Below are 18061 nucleotides of genomic sequence, written 5' to 3' on the forward strand. Positions count from 1 at the left end.
TATATTGGTCTCATTGTTAATATAATCAGACTTTACAAATGAAGTATGTATGCGTTATGAATGTGTTATGTAGTCATTATGTAGGTACCCTTCATGTAAAGCGTTACCCACTATAATACAGGACCCCTGTAGGAAGACGGCACAGCATTACGTAATAGCAGTTCCCATGGAAGTGACTTCAAGCTCTGTCTCCCCTACCCCAAACAACACAAGACACCTAAAGTGCTATTATCATACCACAGTCACACAAAGGAGAAATTCAATAGAAGGAGCAACACCACCGAGCTAAAGCTGTTCCCAGTTTGTGGAGCGGCACTTTCCCTCTGCTCCTCCTCCCCCTCCTCCGCCTCTCCCCCCTCCTCCACCTCTCCCCCCTCCTCTTCCGCCACCACCTTGTTCAGGCTATCACACTTCTCCCCGGCGTGTCCCTCGTAGCAGTGACAGTGGAACCTCTTGGCCAGTAGTTGGAGCTCATGCAGCGAGTGCCTGCCTATGACCTCAAAGTCCCCGTCCCCCGAGGGCTGAATGTGGTAGCTGTCTCCGCTCAGATGGAGGTAGTATGGGGCGTGGAGGTCCCTGCGGACACAGCGGCCGTTGCTCTGGCACAGGAAGTCACTGCAGACCTCTGCGGCCCGTGTCACATTGGTGATGTACTGACCCAGGCGGTGGTTGAGGAAGGACTTCACCTTTGTGCAGTTGTGCTGAAGACGGGTGAGAGAGAAAGAGGGGGGAGAGAAAGAGAAGGAATGGGAGCAAGAAAGAAAGAAAGTAAGTATTTTTGTTTAACTAAGAGAAAGTCAAATGATTGAGGGCATTGTGCAATTCATGATAATCCATTGACATATATACTTTAGCGAGCACTACCCTACTGTCATAACTATTCTCTGTGATTTGTCAACTATTGCCAACTAACTATTTTCTCCCTCTTTATATTTATAGCATTAGTATGTAGTTTTGTCCAGATTTTTTTAATACTTTCTACATCAACTCAAATTTCAAGAGAAGAATGTTTGTAATACACTTAGGAATGCATGACCTTTCTTCTCAAAGCCTCTGTAACGGTTGTCGTCGGGAATGGAGGACTAAAACGCAGCAGGAATGTGGATGCTCATCTTGTATTTATTTTCAAACAAAGTGAACACCAAAATAACAAAAGAAGAACTCAAACAACAAAACAGTCTTGTCAGGCTCGCTCACACACGCAAAACAAGAAACAATCTCCCACAAACACTAAACCAAACAATTACCCATATATAGGACTCTCAATCAGAGGAAACGAGAAAGCACCTGCCTCCAATTGAGAGTCCAACCCCCCATTAACCTACACATAGAAATACACCAACCCAGAAAGAACATAGAAGTACAAAACATAAACCAAAACCCGGAAATAATAAATCAAACGCCCTACTAAATAAACCACCACCCCGAACCACATAAAACAAATACCCTCTGCCACGTCCTGACCAAACTACAATAACAACTAACCCTTATACTGGTCAGGATGTGACAGTACCCCCCCCCCCAAAGGTGCAGACCCCGGATGCACCTCATAATAAAAAAATAAAAATAAATAACAACAAAAAAATCCCCCTAAACTAAAGGGAGGGAAGGGAGGCTTGCTGCCGTCACCGATGGCACTTGTGCCACACCCCCCCTCCCCAACCCACCTATACAGGAGGTGGTTCTGGCTCCGGCCTACTGTCCTCCAGAATGCAGACAGACTTGATTAGTTTCGGGCCGTAGGCAGACTCCCCTTGTTCCGGATCGTAGGCAGACCTCTCCCTTTCCACACTGTAGGCAGACTCATTAAATGCATAGTTAATCATTTTTAGTTCCGGATCGTCAACTGACTTACTTAGTTCCGGGTTGCTGATAGACTCCTTTGGTTCCGGGTCATAGGCAGACTCACCCGGTTCTGGGTCGCTGATGGACTCACCGGTTCCGGGTCATAGGCAGACTCACCCAGTTCTGGGTCGCTGATGGACTCACCCGGTTATGGGTCATAGGCAGACTCACCCGGTTCCGGGTCATAGGCAGACTCACCCGGTTCTGGGTCGCTGATGGACTCACCCGGTTCCGGGTCATAGGCAGACTCACCCGGTTGCGGGTCATAGGCAGACTCACCCGGTTCCGGGTCATAGGCAGACTCACCCGGTTCCGGGTCACAGGCAGACTCACCCGGTTCCGGGTCACAGGCAAACTCACCCGGTTCCGGGTCGCAGGCAGACCCCTTCGGTTCCGGGTCACAGGCAGATTCCCTCGGTCCCGGGTCGCAGGTAGATTCCCTCGGTCCCGGGTCGCAGGTAGATTCCCTCGGTCCCGGGTCGCAGGCAGATCCCCTCGGTCCCGGGTCGCAGGCAGATCCCCTCGGTTCCGGGTCGCAGGCAGACCCTCTCGGTTCCGGGTCGCAGGCAGACTCCCTCGGTTCCGGGTCGCAGGCAGACTCCCTCGGTTCCGGGTCGCAGGCAGTCTCCCTCGGTTCCGGACTAGACACCGTTGCCGGATACTCTGGACTGCACACCGTTGCCGGATACTCTGGACTGCACACCGTTGCCGGATACTCTGGACTGCACACCGTTGCCGGATACTCTGGACTGCACACTGTTGCCAAACTCTCGAGGCTGGGCTGAAGCACTGGAAGCCTGATGCGTGGTACTGGTACTGGATGTGCCAGTCTGGGGACACGCACCTCAGGGCTAGTGCGGGGAGCGGGAACAGGCCGAGTTGGACTGGGTTGACGCACTGGAAGCCTGATGCGTGGTGCTGGTACTGGAGGTATCAGCCTTGGAACACGCACCTCCGGGCTAGTGCGGGGAGCGGGAACAGGACGAGTCGGACTGGGCTGACGCACTGGAAGCCTGGTGCGTGGTGCTGGTACTGGACGTGCCAGACTGGGGTTTCGCACTTCCGGGTCCGCACGAGAGACAGGAACTGGAAACACCGGGCCATGGAGGCACACAGGCGGTCTTGATCTCACCTCGTGCACAACCCGTCCTGGCTGGATGGATGGAACTAGTAGCCCTGTACGAGCGGGGTGCTAGTGCAGGGCGAACTGGGATGTGCAGGGGCCTGATGGTTGCCGTGCATAGAGCGGGCGTAGGGTAGCCTGGTCCTAGGAGGCGCACCGGTGACCAGACGCGCTGCGCAGGCATCCTCCTACCAGGCTGGATGCCCACTCTAGCACGGCATCTGCGAGGGGCTGGAATAAGTCGCACTGGACTGCGTGCGTATGGGCGAGATTGTGCGCACTTCAGCAAAACACGGCGCCCTCCACTCCATACGGTCCTCCATATAAACACGGGTAGCTGGCTTATGGCTCATCCTTGGCCCAGCCAAACTACCCGTGTGCCCCCCCCAATTTTTTTTTATTGGGGGTGCCTCTCGTGCTTCTCCCTCAGCGCGTACAAGGCCTCGTACCGCCGCCTTTCCGCCTTGGCTGCCTCGATTTCCTCCCGTGGGCGACGGTATTCCCCAGCCTGGTGCCAAGGTCCAGCCCCGTCCAGAATTTCCTCCCAGGTCCATTTCTCCCACCAGTCCATATCGAATTCCCCTTGCTCCTTACTCCGCTGCTTGGTCCATTTGTGGTGGGAGATTCTGTAACGGTTGTCGTCGGGAATGGAGGACCAAAACGCAGCAGGAATGTGGATGCTCATCTTGTATTTATTTTCAAACAACGTGAACACCAAAATAACAAAAGAAGAACTCACAAACAACAAAACAGTCTTGTCAGGCTCGCTCACACACGCAAAACAAGAAACAATCTCCCACAAACACTAAACCAAACAATTACCCATATATAGGACTCTCAATCAGAGGCAACGAGAAAGCACCTGCCTCCAATTGAGAGTCCAACCCCCATTAACCTACACATAGAAATACACCAACCCAGAAAGAACATAGAAGTACAAAACATAGAACATAAACCAAAACCCGGAAATAATAAATCAAACGCCCTACTAAATAAACCACCACCCCGAACCACATAAAAGAAATACCCTCTGCCACGTCCTGACCAAACTACAATAACAACTAACACTTATACTGGTCAGGACGTGACAGCCTCATTTTGAATGGCAGATGTACACAGGCCTTGGAAGTGTTGACAGCAAAAATAAGTCAAAACAAAATGAAATTGATGTACAGCAGATGCTGCCCCTAGGGAGCACTTTATTTTCATAGTTTAATTAAGGATTTTCCTTTGTCAGAGCTGTTAATTGCCTTATCGCCAGTGTCTTTAGCTCTACCCTATTCTAGCTTGTGTAACACTTTGATAGTCAAACTGTAACACTAATTATACATTATACAAAGGATGGGTCTAATCCGGGATGCTGATTGGTTAAAACAACATTCCAGCTGGTGTCTTATTATGTAATAGATCATATACAGTAAAGATATATAATGAGACTCACTTTGGATGAAGTGAGGTTGAGGTCTCCCCAGATCACAAAACCAGCAGCCCCCAAAGCAGCACTCTCACCAATGGTGTGGATCAAGTCTGTCTGCAATACACACAAAGACACGCACACAGGATATTACACCATATTCTACATTACACCACATTTTGAACTTCTTTATACAGCCACAAGATGGTGCTAATGTCTCCTTAAGAGAGGGAGGATTCCCTGCACTCAACTGACTAGACAGTTCACTAAGTAGTGTTGACTGCTGAGAGAGACAGAGAATGGCAAGATAATTTTAAGAAATCATTAAGAAATAAATTATGTCATAACTGATCCTGTATATAAAGGATTACCCAGGTTTTATAGTGTGGAATATAGATCAGTGAATTACAACCCTATTTGGATCATGTATCATGAAGTGCAATGTTTTGTTCTAGCCCAACAGCAACACACCTGGTGGCCTTGATGAATCAGGTGTGTTAATTATGGTCTGGATAAAAAACCTACACATCCTGTAGCTCTCCAGGACCAGATTGATAACCAACTGGTCACTTGATTTTAGACCTTTGGGTTACTAAGTGTAGCAGTCTTACCGTGGTGAGGAAGGCCATAGCCTCATCCCTGTACCCTAGGCGTGTGTACACAAATGTGGGCAGCTCAAAGTCGTGCGAGGTAAGCCCAGCTATCCTCAGAGACTCCAGCACCCTGAACTGGGAGAAATGGAGGTTGCTGACACTGTCTGTTTGACTTTTCCTGATAGCCACTGAGGGGAACAATGCTGTGCTGCTATTCCACAACCAGAGCAACTCGTCGTTACGCAGGCTCTCTAGCAGGGGGCAGGAGCCTGTGTAGTTGTGCTCATGCAGGTTGTAGTTGTGGCAGTCCGGGTAGAGGTAGAAGCCCCAGAGTCCATTGGGGCGAAGGCGTGTCCCTAGCTGGACTGTCCTCTGCATGAATGCCTGGGCACTCCTTTCAAAGCGTTTTCGCGCCAGCACCTCAATTTGTGATGGAGTCACGTTGACATCGGCCTGTGCGATCATCTCCCGGGACTTGCATCGGTAGATGTCCTTCTTGTGCCAGTTGCGGTTCCACTGAGGCCGCCAATACTCCCAGTCGATGACTGCCAGTCCAGCGAAGTCCTCAGAGGGGATAAAATGGTTGATGTCCTTGTACGTCTTGAGGAGGTGGGCCTCCAGGCTGCAGTTCTGGGGGAGGCCTCCATTGATGGGGACGCCAAGGTCCGTGTAAAAAGGGTAGAGGCCCAGCCGATTGGCATAGAAAATGGTGACATTCTGCCCAGTGCGGATGGCCCGCGGGCTGCCGCTGAGGTGGAAGAGGTGCTCCAAGTTGACCTGGACATTGTACTTGACAGTGCACAGGTCCAGCGGTGCATTCCAGGCAGCAATGAAGGGCTTGCGGCCCACCAGGGGCAGCTTGGCGGGCTTCTGGCCGAAGACGGCATGAAAAAGTAGCAGGAGCCAGGAGCAGGTGAGGGCACAAGCCACAGGCACGACGTGGTGATGGTGGCCACCGCTGATGGGCAACATGATCATCCAAGGGCTTGGTTCAACTGGAGGGGCCATCAATCATCTTGGAGAGAAAAAGGAAGAAGAGAGAGAGTAAGATAGTGAATGATTCAGACAGAAGAAGAAAAGAGGGAGGAAGAGAGGGAGTGAATGATATAGAGGGCTGACGAAGAGAGGGAGGGTGAGGAAGAGAGAAAGAGAGAGAGGCAGTGAGTGAGAAAGGAAGAGCGAGGACATCACAGATCATAGATTAGGAGTCGTTTGATCATAGTGTTTCACAATAATGTTAATCGGCTTAAAGAATATTCGATATTGTACAACAATGTTAATCAGATTACAATATAGCCTTTATGACAGTGCAGGATGTTTCCACAGACGCGAAGAGTTTGCACCTGTGCTTAAAGTTAGCTGTTCAATTAAAATGGCGCCTGGAGAAGAAGGCTGACGTTTTATGTGTTTTTTGTTCTTATTTTGTATATAATGTTGCCGCTACCGTCTCTTATGACCGAAAATAACTTCTGGACATCAGGACTGCGATTACTCACCACGGACTGGCAGAATCCTTTTTTTCCTTTAACGAGTCAGACGAGCCCGATGCGATTGATATACTGCTTTCTCGGGAACAGGCCCAGATCCCCATCATTTGCGCAAAGAGGAGGCAGAGAAAATGGGGCCAGAGGGTGGGCTGCCTTCTGAGAACTCGTAGGCAATTGAATAAACCCCACTTCCTTCCATTCTGCTAGCAAACGTGCAATCTTTGGAGAATAAAATCGATGACATACGCGGGAGATTAAACTACCAACGGGACATTCAAAATTGTAATATCTTATGCTTCACGGAGTCATGGCTGAACGACAACACTATCAACATACAGCTGGCTGGTTATACGCTGTACCGACAGGATAGAACAGAGGAAACTGGTAAGACACACTATCTACCTAGAGAGTTTTCATCTGTATTTTTCATAGCTGCTTTACGTACCACCACAGACAGAGGCTGGCACTAAGACAGCATTGAATGAGCTGTATTCCCCCATAAGCAAAGAAGAAAACTCTAACGCAGGGAAACTTAAATCCATTTTACCAAATGTCTATCAGCATGTTAAATTGTGTCACCACAGGGAAAAGAACTCTGCACCACCTTTACTCCACACACAGAGACGCGTACAAAGCTCTCCCTCGTCCTCCATTTAGCAAATCTGACCATAATTCTATCCTCCTGATTCCTGCTTACAAGCAAAAATTAAAGCAGGAAGCACCAGTGACTTGGTCGATAAAAAAGTGGTCAGATGAAGCAGATGCTAAACTACAGGACTGTTTGCTAGCACAGATTGGAATATGTTCCCGGGATACCACATTGAGTATACCATATCAGTCATTGGCTTCATCAATAAGTGCGTCAAAGACATCGTCCCCACAATGACCGTACAAACATACACCAACCAGAAGCCATGGATTCAGTCAACATCTGCATTGAGCTAAAGGCTAGAGCTGCCGCTTTCAAGGAGCGGGACTCTAACCCGGAAGCTTATAAGAAATCCGACGAACCATCAAACAGGCAAAGCGGCAATACAGGACTAAGATCGAATCGTACTACACCGGCTCTGACGCTCGTCAGATGTGGCAGGGCTTGCAAACCAGGCTACAAAGGGAGGCACAGCCGAGAGCTGTCCAGTGACACGAGCCTACCAGCCGATGTGAGTAACACCTTTAAACAGGTCAACATTCATAATGCCGCAGGGCCAGACGGATTACCGGGACGTGTACTGCGTGCATGTGCTGACAAACTGGCATGTGTCTTAACTGACATTTTCAACCTCTCCCTGTCTGAGTCTGTAATGCCAACATGTTTCAAGCAGACCCCCACAGTGCCTGTGCCCAAGAACACTACGGTAACCTGCCTAAATGACTAACGACCCGTAGCACTCACTTCTGTAGCCATGAAGTGCTTTGAAAGGCTGGTCATGGCTCACATCAACTCCATTATCCCAGAAACCCTAGAAACACTCCAATTTGCATACCACCCCAACAGATCCACAGCTGATGCAATCTCTACTGCATTCTGCACTGCCCTTTCCCACCTGAACAAAAGGAACACCTATGTGAGAATGCTATTCATTGACTACAGCTCAGCGTTCAACACCATAGTGCCCTCAAAGATCATCAATAAGCCAAGGACACTGGGACTAAACACCTCCCTCTGCAACTGGATCCTGGACTTCCTGACGGGCCGCCCCAAGGTGGTAAGGGTAGGTAACAACACATCTGCCATGCTGATCCTCATCACATGGGCCCGTCAGGGGTGCGTGCTCAGTCCCCTCCTGTACCCCCTGTTCACTCATGACTGCACGGCCAGGCACGACTCCAACACCATCATTAAGTTTGCCGATGACACAACAGTGGTAGGCCTGATCACCGACAACAACGAGACAGCATATAGGGAGGAGGTCAGAGGCCTGGCCGTGTGGTTCCAGGACAACAACCTTTCTCTTAATGTGATCAAGACAAAGGAGATGATTGTGGACTACAAGAAAAAGAGGACCGAGCATGCCCCAAATCTCATTGATGGGGCTGCAGTTGAGTAGGTTGAGAACTTCAAGTTCCTTGGTGTCCACGTCACCAACAAACTAACATTGTCCAAGCATGCCAAGACAGTCGAGAAGAGGGCACGACAAAACCTATTCCCCCTCAGGATACTGAAAAGATTTGGCATGAGTCCTCAGATCCTCAAAAGCTTATACAGCTGCACAATCGAGAGCATCCTGACTGGTTGCAACACTGCTTGGTATGGCAACTGCTCGGCCTTCGACCGCAAGGCACTACAGAGGGTAGTGGGAACTGCCCAGTACATCACTGGGGCCAAGCTTCCTGCCATCCAGGACCTCTATACCAGGGTGTGTCAGAGGAAGGCCCTAAAAATTGTCAAAGACTCCAGCCACCCTAGTCATAGACTGTTCTCTCTGCTACCGCATGGTAAGCGGTACCGGAGCGCCAAGTCTAGGTCCAAGAGGCTTCTAAACAGCTTCTACACCCAAGCCATAAGACTCCTGAACATGTAATCAAATGGCTACCAAGACGATTTGCATTGCCCCCCACCCTTCCCTCCCCCTCTTTTACACCACTGCCACTCTCTGTTGTTATCATCTATGCATAGTCACTTTAATAACTCTGCCTACATGTACATATTACCTCAACTAACCGGTGCCCCCGCACATTGACTCTGTACCTGTACCCCCCTGTATATAGTCTCACTATTGTTATTTTACTGCTGCTCTTTAATTACATGTTACTTTTATTTTTTATTCTTATCTGTATTTTTTTAAACTGCATTGTTGGTTAGGGGCTCGTAAGTAAGCATTTCACTGTAAGGTCTACACCTGTAGAATTCGGCGGTATTAATACAATTTGATTTGTTAAGTCAGTAAGCAATATGAGTGATTTAAGTGAGAGTTTCTGTTTCTATTTCATATATTCGCAATATACATGTTTAATACACAAACTGGAAATACAGAATTCCTAGTGTAGTCACCATAAATAAATCAGAATGTTGGCTTGCATGTTGCCAAGACGCCTACAGGTCCGAGGTCATCGGCAGGATGTCAGTTGACACCCAGGGATCTGACTAAACCATGGGCTGGGCAGACTGCTCATGTCCTCACCACATCTATCTGTTCCCTGGACAGAGGGATGCCCACAGCCATAATCATGCCTGCCCAGCTGCCAAACGCCTCTTCCTAAAGCTTCATCGCTCATTGTCATCAGATAACTTTTTGGAGTTTTCTACTGGTGTTTAACAACAACTGCTCCCAACATTGTACCTGCTGATTTACCTATTTGAGTCAGTCTCAAGCACACAATAAAGTACCAGTAACACATACAGTATGTTAAAAAGGCAAAATAGAGAGTTCATGGAATTAATTGTAACATTACATGATAACTTCATATCATGCTTCATAAGTCAAGTAAAACAATGTGTTACGGTGTACAATTTCTATCCTCCCGCTTATAGATGGATAAGTCAACGCCCAAGCCACAGTTAGTACTAATGTCACCTGCTGAATGCCCCCCCAACCCTCTTACTATGGTCTTGGTTTAATAATACGAAACACTTGAACTTAAGACACAAACGACCGCCAACAGTTCTGTCAGGTGCAAACCACACAACAGAAACAACTACCCACAAAACCCCAAAGGAAAACAGGCTGCCTAAGTATGGCTCCCAATCAGCGACAACGATGTACAGCTGTCCCTGATTGAGAGCCATACCAGGCCCAAAACAAAGAAAAATGGACATAGAATGCCCACCCTAGTCACACCCTGGCCTAACCAAAATAGAGAATAAAACCCTCTCTATGACCAGGGCGTGACACAAATAAAGGACAGTAGAGGAGACCATACTTTCAGGAATGTGGGACCACGATTTTGTAAATTCATTGTATATTTTTCTAATGCTAAAAAATCTGCAACTTGTTTTAACCACAATTGCAAATTGGGTGGGTTTGTGTTGTTCCAACACATAAGAATACATTTCTTTGCAAAGTATGAAATAGTTATCAGCAACCTTGTCTTGTCTGAGTCAAGCTTAATATTTGGCATTTGATTAAGGAGGAAAAGACTTGCAGATTATACCAATTTTATATAAAAAATTATCTGCATATGTATGAATAAACCACCAGAAAATAATTAGCATATTGCATTGCCAAAATCCGTGCAAAATAGTTCCTTTTTTGGTCTTACATTTCAGGCAATTTGGTGAGGTGTCTGGAAACATACTTACAAAAGTAAAACTTGAAAATGAATTTCTAGTTAGATTCCTTAATATTCAAACAAGTAAATGGGTATCGTATCTTATTACAGATCTTAAGCCATACCTCATCAAATTCCGTACCTAAATCGTTTCTCCACATCCTTTGAAGAGGGATAAAGGCGGATTCACATTGTCTTGATAATGTACAGTACATCTTATCAATTATTCCTGTGATAGATATATATGTGGTTGTTAATTCTTCCACTTCTAACAACTAAGATCTCAACTTTCCTTATTTGATAATCATAAGGATAACATTGTGATTTGAAGATACTGTTTAAAAAAAGTCCTCTTCTGAAGTCTCATCCTAAATGTCTGTTATACTCTGAGACCATACGTTCAGTGTTTCTGTCATCTCCCCCTTTACCTCATATAGTTTTACAGCTAGCTGGGTTGGGTGTCTAACTTCCACTGTTACAGAGCTCAAGGTATAATGAAACTTCAACAAGTCACAGTGACACATACAGGTGCTTTGTGTTTAACCACAGAAACGTCCTTCCCTCCACCCCTCTCTGTGGGAGCTAGCGCAGGATTCCCCAACTGGCGGCCTTCGGCCCGCAGGTGGTTTTATTTGGCCCCCAAAGTTCTTTGTTGAATTTTAATTGTTGGACATAAAAAAACTGTAAAAACACAAGGAAATCAGCTCCAAGTGATTTTAATTTGGGAAATCTGGATGGGAGCCTAGCAGTTAAGAGCGCTGGGCCAGTAACTGCTGAAAGGTTGCTGGTTTGAATCCCCAGGCCTACTAGGGGAAAAATCTGTCTGTACCCTTGAGCAAGGTACTTAACCCTAATTGCTCCTGTAAGTTCTCTGGATAAGAGTGTCTGCTGAATAACTCCAATGGACTTCCTCACATGAGAGAGACGCGTGATCATACAAATGTAAGCAAGGTTTGAAATTGTTATGTTTTAATCATATTATATCTGTTTGGGCTTCTTGTGGCTGAATCTAGGCTGAATCTAGTTGACGATCCCTGGGCTAGGGGTTGATTGGGTGATGGTCGGATCCTTGTATGGGTACACCTAATTTACATTGACATTTAACTTGCCCCCATCGACATTAATGTATGGTGTCTTTTTTACACTGTCATTTGTTTTTCTTTGCAATTACTTTCATGTAGTTTCACTTTCTTCACGTATTTTGCGATAAACATTTTGTGAGAAAGAGCTGCTTTCAAGTTTCAAAGACAGCCTTTGCTAAAGTTGGAATTCAGCAGTATATAATGTCTGGTACTTAAAAAGGGCTTTCCGTTTCAGCTGATGAGGGAAACCACTTTCTCTGAATGATGTTTGAAATCTTGCAGGGGGATGGGGATCAATGTAGACTCCTGATTCAGTCTGCTCAGGGATTGGTGGTGTGTGTGTTTGGGGGGGGGGGGTGTACATCACAGGAGGTTGGTGGCACCTTAATTGGGGAGGACGGGTTTGTGGTAATGGCTGGAGCAGAATTTGTGGAATGACATCAAATACATCAAACATATGGTTTCCATGCGTTTGATGCCATTCCATTTGCTCCATTCCAGCCATTATTATGAGCCATCCTCCACTCAGCAGCCTCCTGTGAACATGCTTCCAGACATACAGACTCCTTCAGACCGACACCACACTTATGGAACTAACAATGTATCTCAACATTATAAGTTCCAGAATCAGAAGGTTGAACTGTGTGAGTGTGTGCGTGTGTGACGCATGGCGGGGAATAGGGGGGATGAAGGACAACAGAGGAGTCCCTTGGTGTTTATGTTATTGAGTGGAAAATGCCTGGCTAAAATACCCTTTTTTCTGAGGCTCTGATGTCTAGTGTATAACCAAGAGGGGGAGAGATGAACCACATCCTGTGAAATCAGTCTATTCCTTTTCAGCAAGCCCCATGGGTTAAATTTACTGTATATTACGAACAGTTAGTACAAACTGTTTTCAGTACAGTTTGTTTTAGACAATAAAATGAATGGGTATAATAAATATTAGTTTAAATGTACTGTACATTATCTGTGTTAATGATCATAAATATTGACTAACACTAACATTGACACTAAGTGCAACCAGTTTAGACATTTTGGTGAGAGAATTAATCATATTTGAATAAGTGCAATTCAATGCCTTTTGTAGATGTTTTTGTATGATATAACATCATAAAAAGCCATTTTCCAAGGGGAAGCAACCACAGATTTTGTGTATCGGAAAGAGCATATAAGTTTGATGGACTTTCAAATTGAATGATTTAACTTCACTGCCCAGAACCCACATCCCTATCTGGTAGCAATTAAGATAAGAGTTTGTTGATGACTGTGGTTTACATAGAACCCTTCTGACCAACATAAACAACTTCTAAAACTAATACGTATCTCTTCTAGCCAACTACATTTTTTTTATATATTTTTTTTACATAAACATGTTACACTCGGCAAAAGATACATATACCAACTACTGTCGAGGATCTGAACACAGTAAAGTCAAAATACTTGTTTCCATTGTGGTCCCATTTGTTGTCAAGGGCAGCAGGGCAAAAACAAGTGACATGGGCAACAATGTCCAAGTATTTACATATATAGGGGGGTCTGAAATTATTGACTCCCTTGATAAAGATGAGCAATAATGACTGTTTAAAATAAATAATTGAAATACTGAGCTATATTGTGTTGTCAAACAAATGGGGGAAATTATATTATTTTAGATTTATACAAATACTCAGAGAAAGAGATTTTGTTTAACAAGTAATATTAGTTTTTCTCTCAAAAAGGTATGGGTCCAAATTATTGATTCTTACAAACAAAGTAGTCAGAAGTGTAGTATATGCTCCCATATTCCTAGTGTGTAATGATTACATCATGCGTGTAACTTGTTGGATGCATTTACAGTTTGTTTTGGTTGTGTTTCAGATTATTTTGTGCCCAATAGAAATTCATGGTAAATAACGTATTGTGTCATTTTGGAGTCACTTTTATTACAAGAATAGAATATGTTTCTAAACACTTCTACATTGATGTGGATGCTATAGTACCCTGTTTATGGATAATCCTGAATGAATCATGAATAATTATGAGTGAGAAAGTTACAGAGGGTCAAAGACCATACCCCCATGCCATGCTAACCTCTCACCATTAAAATAACAGGGGAGGTTAGCATGTCTTTCAGACCCCACTGTATATGCAAATAGGCAAATATACACACTTTGCAAGTCACTTACTAGCGCAGGGTGGTTTACATCATTAACCAAGCCCTGCATGAGTGTTTGAACCTTTGACTGGCAGAAACCGTTTTTATCGCAGCCGGTTTGTTATGCTCTACCATTACCGTATATAAAAACTAGGTCTGCCCAGTACAACTCTTAATCTAATGGTGGAATGGCATCAAGTACATCAAACATATGGTTTCCATGGCACATCTACCTAGCCTAATCTTAGAACCAAATAATATTGACTCCATTTCCCCCAAATGAAGAGACCATTTGTCCAGTTATGCACTAAGCTGGCTTTCTACCATACTCTTGTCTTTGTGTGAGACCGAAAGAGCTTCATTTTCTGCATACAAAAAAAGCTGACGGAAACAAGCTGGAACAAGCTGATTTCATATCTTTGATATGTCATCTACGATTCCCAGTCATTGTTTAATCATCTCTGTATATCTTACTACATGTTTATATACGGAAGCACGAGTGTTGGAACATCTATTGGATCACGAACTCTCACTGTAAACTGAAATGTAAACCTAAAGTGATTTGTAGGAGATATCGTGACTAGAGATGTTTATTCCATTTCACTTCATTTAAAACGGCGAGTTTTGAAATAGGTTGGAGCAGCACCCGGCATAACCAGGGGTACTGAGAGGGGGGGGGGATTGAGAAATGCTGAGCTAATATACTGTCTTCTTTTGGATTGAGGTGGATCGTTCCCTGCTGGATGGCTAAAATAGCTGGGTGACCTAAGAGAAACCATGAAGACAGTACTTTTGGTGATTTGATGCGCCGACCACAGCAATTTTGTTTTCCCAAGGACAGAGAAAGGAAACATAAAATGAAATTGTAACAGACAGACAGAAATTGATAGCAAGAGCAAAGACAAATAGAGAAAAAGTTAATGAGGGTGCGGAGGACAGAGAGACTGAGGGAGAAAGAGAGAGCGAGAGAGAGAGAGAGAGAGAGAGAGAGAGAGAGATAGCTAAATGTATTTGTAAGACAGAGCACATGATGAGAGAGAGTGGCAGACAGACAGACAGACACAGAGATTAACGCAACACCTCAGGTTGTGCCAGTACCTTTACCCCGCGGTGAACTGTTCCCTACAGGAAGCAGCTGAAACATTGTCAACACAATCGGTCAGTCCTGCAGCGTGTCTGGCCCATCTCTCTGCTTGTGTGGGGGCATAACTCATCCCTCGTCACTATTATCCCAGAGAAGCGCTATATCCACGAGCCAAAATCCCCTCAGGTATTTAGTTACCTAACTCTCTCCTCAGAGACCATTGTTAATACTCTTATTTTCAATCCCATAGGATGCATTGTTACTGTTTTGTGTTTAATGTGTGAAGAGAAGATGAAAATATCTGCAACCCTGAATGAAATGGCAATTGATTTCCACTGTTAAAAGTGCTTGTCTCGCCAACCTCTCTCTCACCTCTTACCTCCCTGTTTGAACTTCGAAATGTCTCTTTTTTTGCATTAAGTATGAACATGAACAAAGACGCCAGACATTAAAAGATGTTGTAGGAACGAGAGCTGTCTAAGACACAGTGACAGACTTGTAGTTTGTAGTAGTGTATGAGTGAACCTTCCAGGTCAGACGCACCCCCTGGACTGGTCCAAAAACAGAACTTTTCCCATGGCATCCTTAAGGGCTACCTCTTCCTGCCACTGCAGAGTGGTTTAAAAAACACCTGCGTTATCTAAAAGTCAAGCTGCTGTTGTCCCACTACAACAACTTTTGACCTAAGTTGAAAAGCTGTTTAGTAAAAGCTTAGAGTTCAAAAACATTGAAAAAGTTGCTATTTGTTCTTCCTTTATTATTATTATTACGTGTTTTTTTGGTGTGTTAGGGCTATGTCAGAATATGACAAATCAGAAAGATCTCTCACCTGTAGATTCCGTATGGCCACCATCACTATCAGCCAATTCAGGGCGAGGCACAGGGATTGTGCACCTCTCCATCTGTCCCACACTCTGGCATTCCTTTACTCTGTCTGACACACAATCCACCCACCACACTTATATACAGTGAAGGAAGAGAGCGAGGGAGAGGGAGCAGGAGAGTGAAAGAGAGAGTTTCCTGTGACGGAGTAGAAACCACCACCACCAAGCTTGATCTTACACCACAACACAGCGATTAGAGTTGGGAGGGAGGGAGGAGTGGAGTGGAGGAGGAGAGAAGGATGAAGGGAGAGAGAGCTTTAAATCCCATTGACTGATCTGAATGTGTAAGTCTGATCCTCTCTAGAACTTCTTACAATCATCCACATCAATCAGTATTAGCCGGTTAACATAGGAATGAGTGTGAGTGTGTCTGTGTGTGTGTCTGGGTATGTGGGTGTGTGTGTGTTTGTTTGAGGGTCTCCTGGCCCTCATGTGAGCCAGTGTGCTTTCATGTCGCAGAATTAGCAAACCTTTGTTGTGGAACAACCTCTACAGTGAAAGGTACAGTAGAAGTAAAATTTAAGGGTTCTGCTATTACATGTTGATAGACAAACAGTATAATTAAAATGTAAGTGTTCTGCTATTACATGTTAATAGATAAGGAAAACCTTTGTATGTTGTGATCCTTTGTAAATTAAGGCAACCAATGAGGGACAATGACATAATGTTGACATCCAATGAGGACAGATAACTGGTTGTAGGCCTAGGCATTCAGAAAGCCAATAGGAGGCAGTATCAGATTTGATGGCTGTAGTTAAATGGATGCATTTCGTGAGTAGGAGTAATGAGTGTTGCCGCGTTCACGTGCTATCGGAGTTATCAGTAGCTTCTAGTTCCCAGTGGGAAGTTTTTTTTGAATGGCCCTCCAAGTTGGAATTAGAAGTGGGAAACTCTGAGAAAATGTTGTTACCTGAGTTTCCGAGTTGTGACATTTCACCACTGACCTTTTACCTTTTCAACGAAAAGATGACAACAACTACGTTTTTTTGACAATTACAACCTTATCCATATGGATAATGTAGCTAGTCTGACCATATCATACATGTTAAGCAAGCTAGCTAACTTTATTATTAGCAATGTTAGCAAGCTTATCAAGCTAGCTAAAATCTTATAATTTGAAGACTTGTTCCAAATTCAAAAGCACTTGTACACAATCATGTGTAAATGTAACCATACCGTTACAGATGTAAGATCTTAATTTGATCACTCTGTTGCAGGATAATTTTCCTACAATACAGGCAATTTAAAACTTGTAGTGTATGTAAGCCTTTTGAAGATTGGAATTTCCACTTAGAAATTTCAGACTTGAATCACCGCTAAGAAATGTCCATTGATTATAATCCACAAAATAATTACAATTTCCTGTTGCTGCAGAATTATTTTCCTGCTGTAGCAAACTGGCTCAAATTAAGATCGACATCTGTTGCATTACTGCATGTCTACTTTAAACACATAATTCTGAAACATTGATTTATGAGTAAACACTTGACAAGCTTATCCACCTGGGAGTTAAAAACACAGATATTGAATCTGTATAAACCTGTTTGAATGATATTCCAAATATTCAAGAGGGTGGTTTTTGAGTGTCCGGAGGAGTATAAATACCAGGGCCACCTGTCTTGCCTTATGTCAGAGCTGGTGCTCCACATGAGCTGAACATGATCTTCCTGTCCACCGACTGACTATCAAGTCTAATTCAAATCAAAGCCAATTCAAAATACCAGTTTACATTTTTTATGCTACTCAAAACTTCTACATGAGACAGCATCTTTACTAATAAAAGACCACAGGAGGAGGCAGGAAGCTGGGTCCAGGGGCAGGCAGAAGGTACAGGGACTCTAAAAGGGTAACAGTACAGGCAGGGCAAAGGCTAGTAATGTAGTCCGGGAGATCAAGAAAGAGGTTGATGATAGGAAATCTGATAGGCAAAAGTACAGGCAGGGAATAGGCAAAGAGGCATCATTAGAGAGGATGGCCAAAAACTATGATTCACAGGAGGACTTATACAAAAATAAACAGCGCTCCAACTAGAATGTGTATCAAAACAAACAATACCTCACAATGACGGGTTGCAAAGAACTGAACTAAATTGTGTGTGTAAATGACATACAGGTGTGTGAACAGGTGATCAGAATTCAGGTGATTGGGATCTGGAGAGTGAGCTGCGTTCAGGGGATCTATGTGTTTGAGAGTGTGGGTTGGAAGC

At 44.8% G+C, this 18061-nt stretch overlaps 1 protein-coding gene across 1 annotated transcript; it reads right to left on the minus strand.

Annotated features, from left to right (window-relative positions):
- Positions 1 to 18: 18 nt before the first annotated feature.
- LOC106561029 (hyaluronidase-4-like) lies at positions 19 to 16023 on the minus strand. Its single transcript, XM_014124586.2, has 4 exons — positions 15801 to 16023; positions 4994 to 5990; positions 4410 to 4499; positions 19 to 701 (listed from the first exon to the last, which is right to left on the minus strand). Exons 2-4 carry the CDS (start codon positions 5981 to 5983, stop codon positions 243 to 245), a joined length of 1539 nt encoding a protein of 512 aa, XP_013980061.1. The 5' UTR covers positions 5984 to 5990; positions 15801 to 16023; the 3' UTR covers positions 19 to 242.
- Positions 16024 to 18061: the final 2038 nt, after the last annotated feature.

This window comes from Salmo salar, chromosome ssa10 (genome assembly GCF_905237065.1).
Source record: "Salmo salar chromosome ssa10, Ssal_v3.1, whole genome shotgun sequence".
Taxonomy (NCBI): Eukaryota; Metazoa; Chordata; class Actinopteri; order Salmoniformes; family Salmonidae; genus Salmo; species Salmo salar.

Bases quoted from the DNA above. Each gene is read 5' to 3' on its own strand.
- LOC106561029 (XM_014124586.2), bottom strand. From the start codon at position 5,983: ATGGCCCCTCCAGTTGAACCAAGCCCTTGGATGATCATGTTGCCCATC. The intron at 4,500-4,993 runs GTAAGACTGCTA...TGTGTATTGCAG, and splicing joins CTATGGCCTTCCTCACCACG to ACAGACTTGATCCACACCAT. The intron at 702-4,409 runs GTGAGTCTCATT...ACCCGTCTTCAG, and splicing joins TCAACCTCACTTCATCCAAA to CACAACTGCACAAAGGTGAA.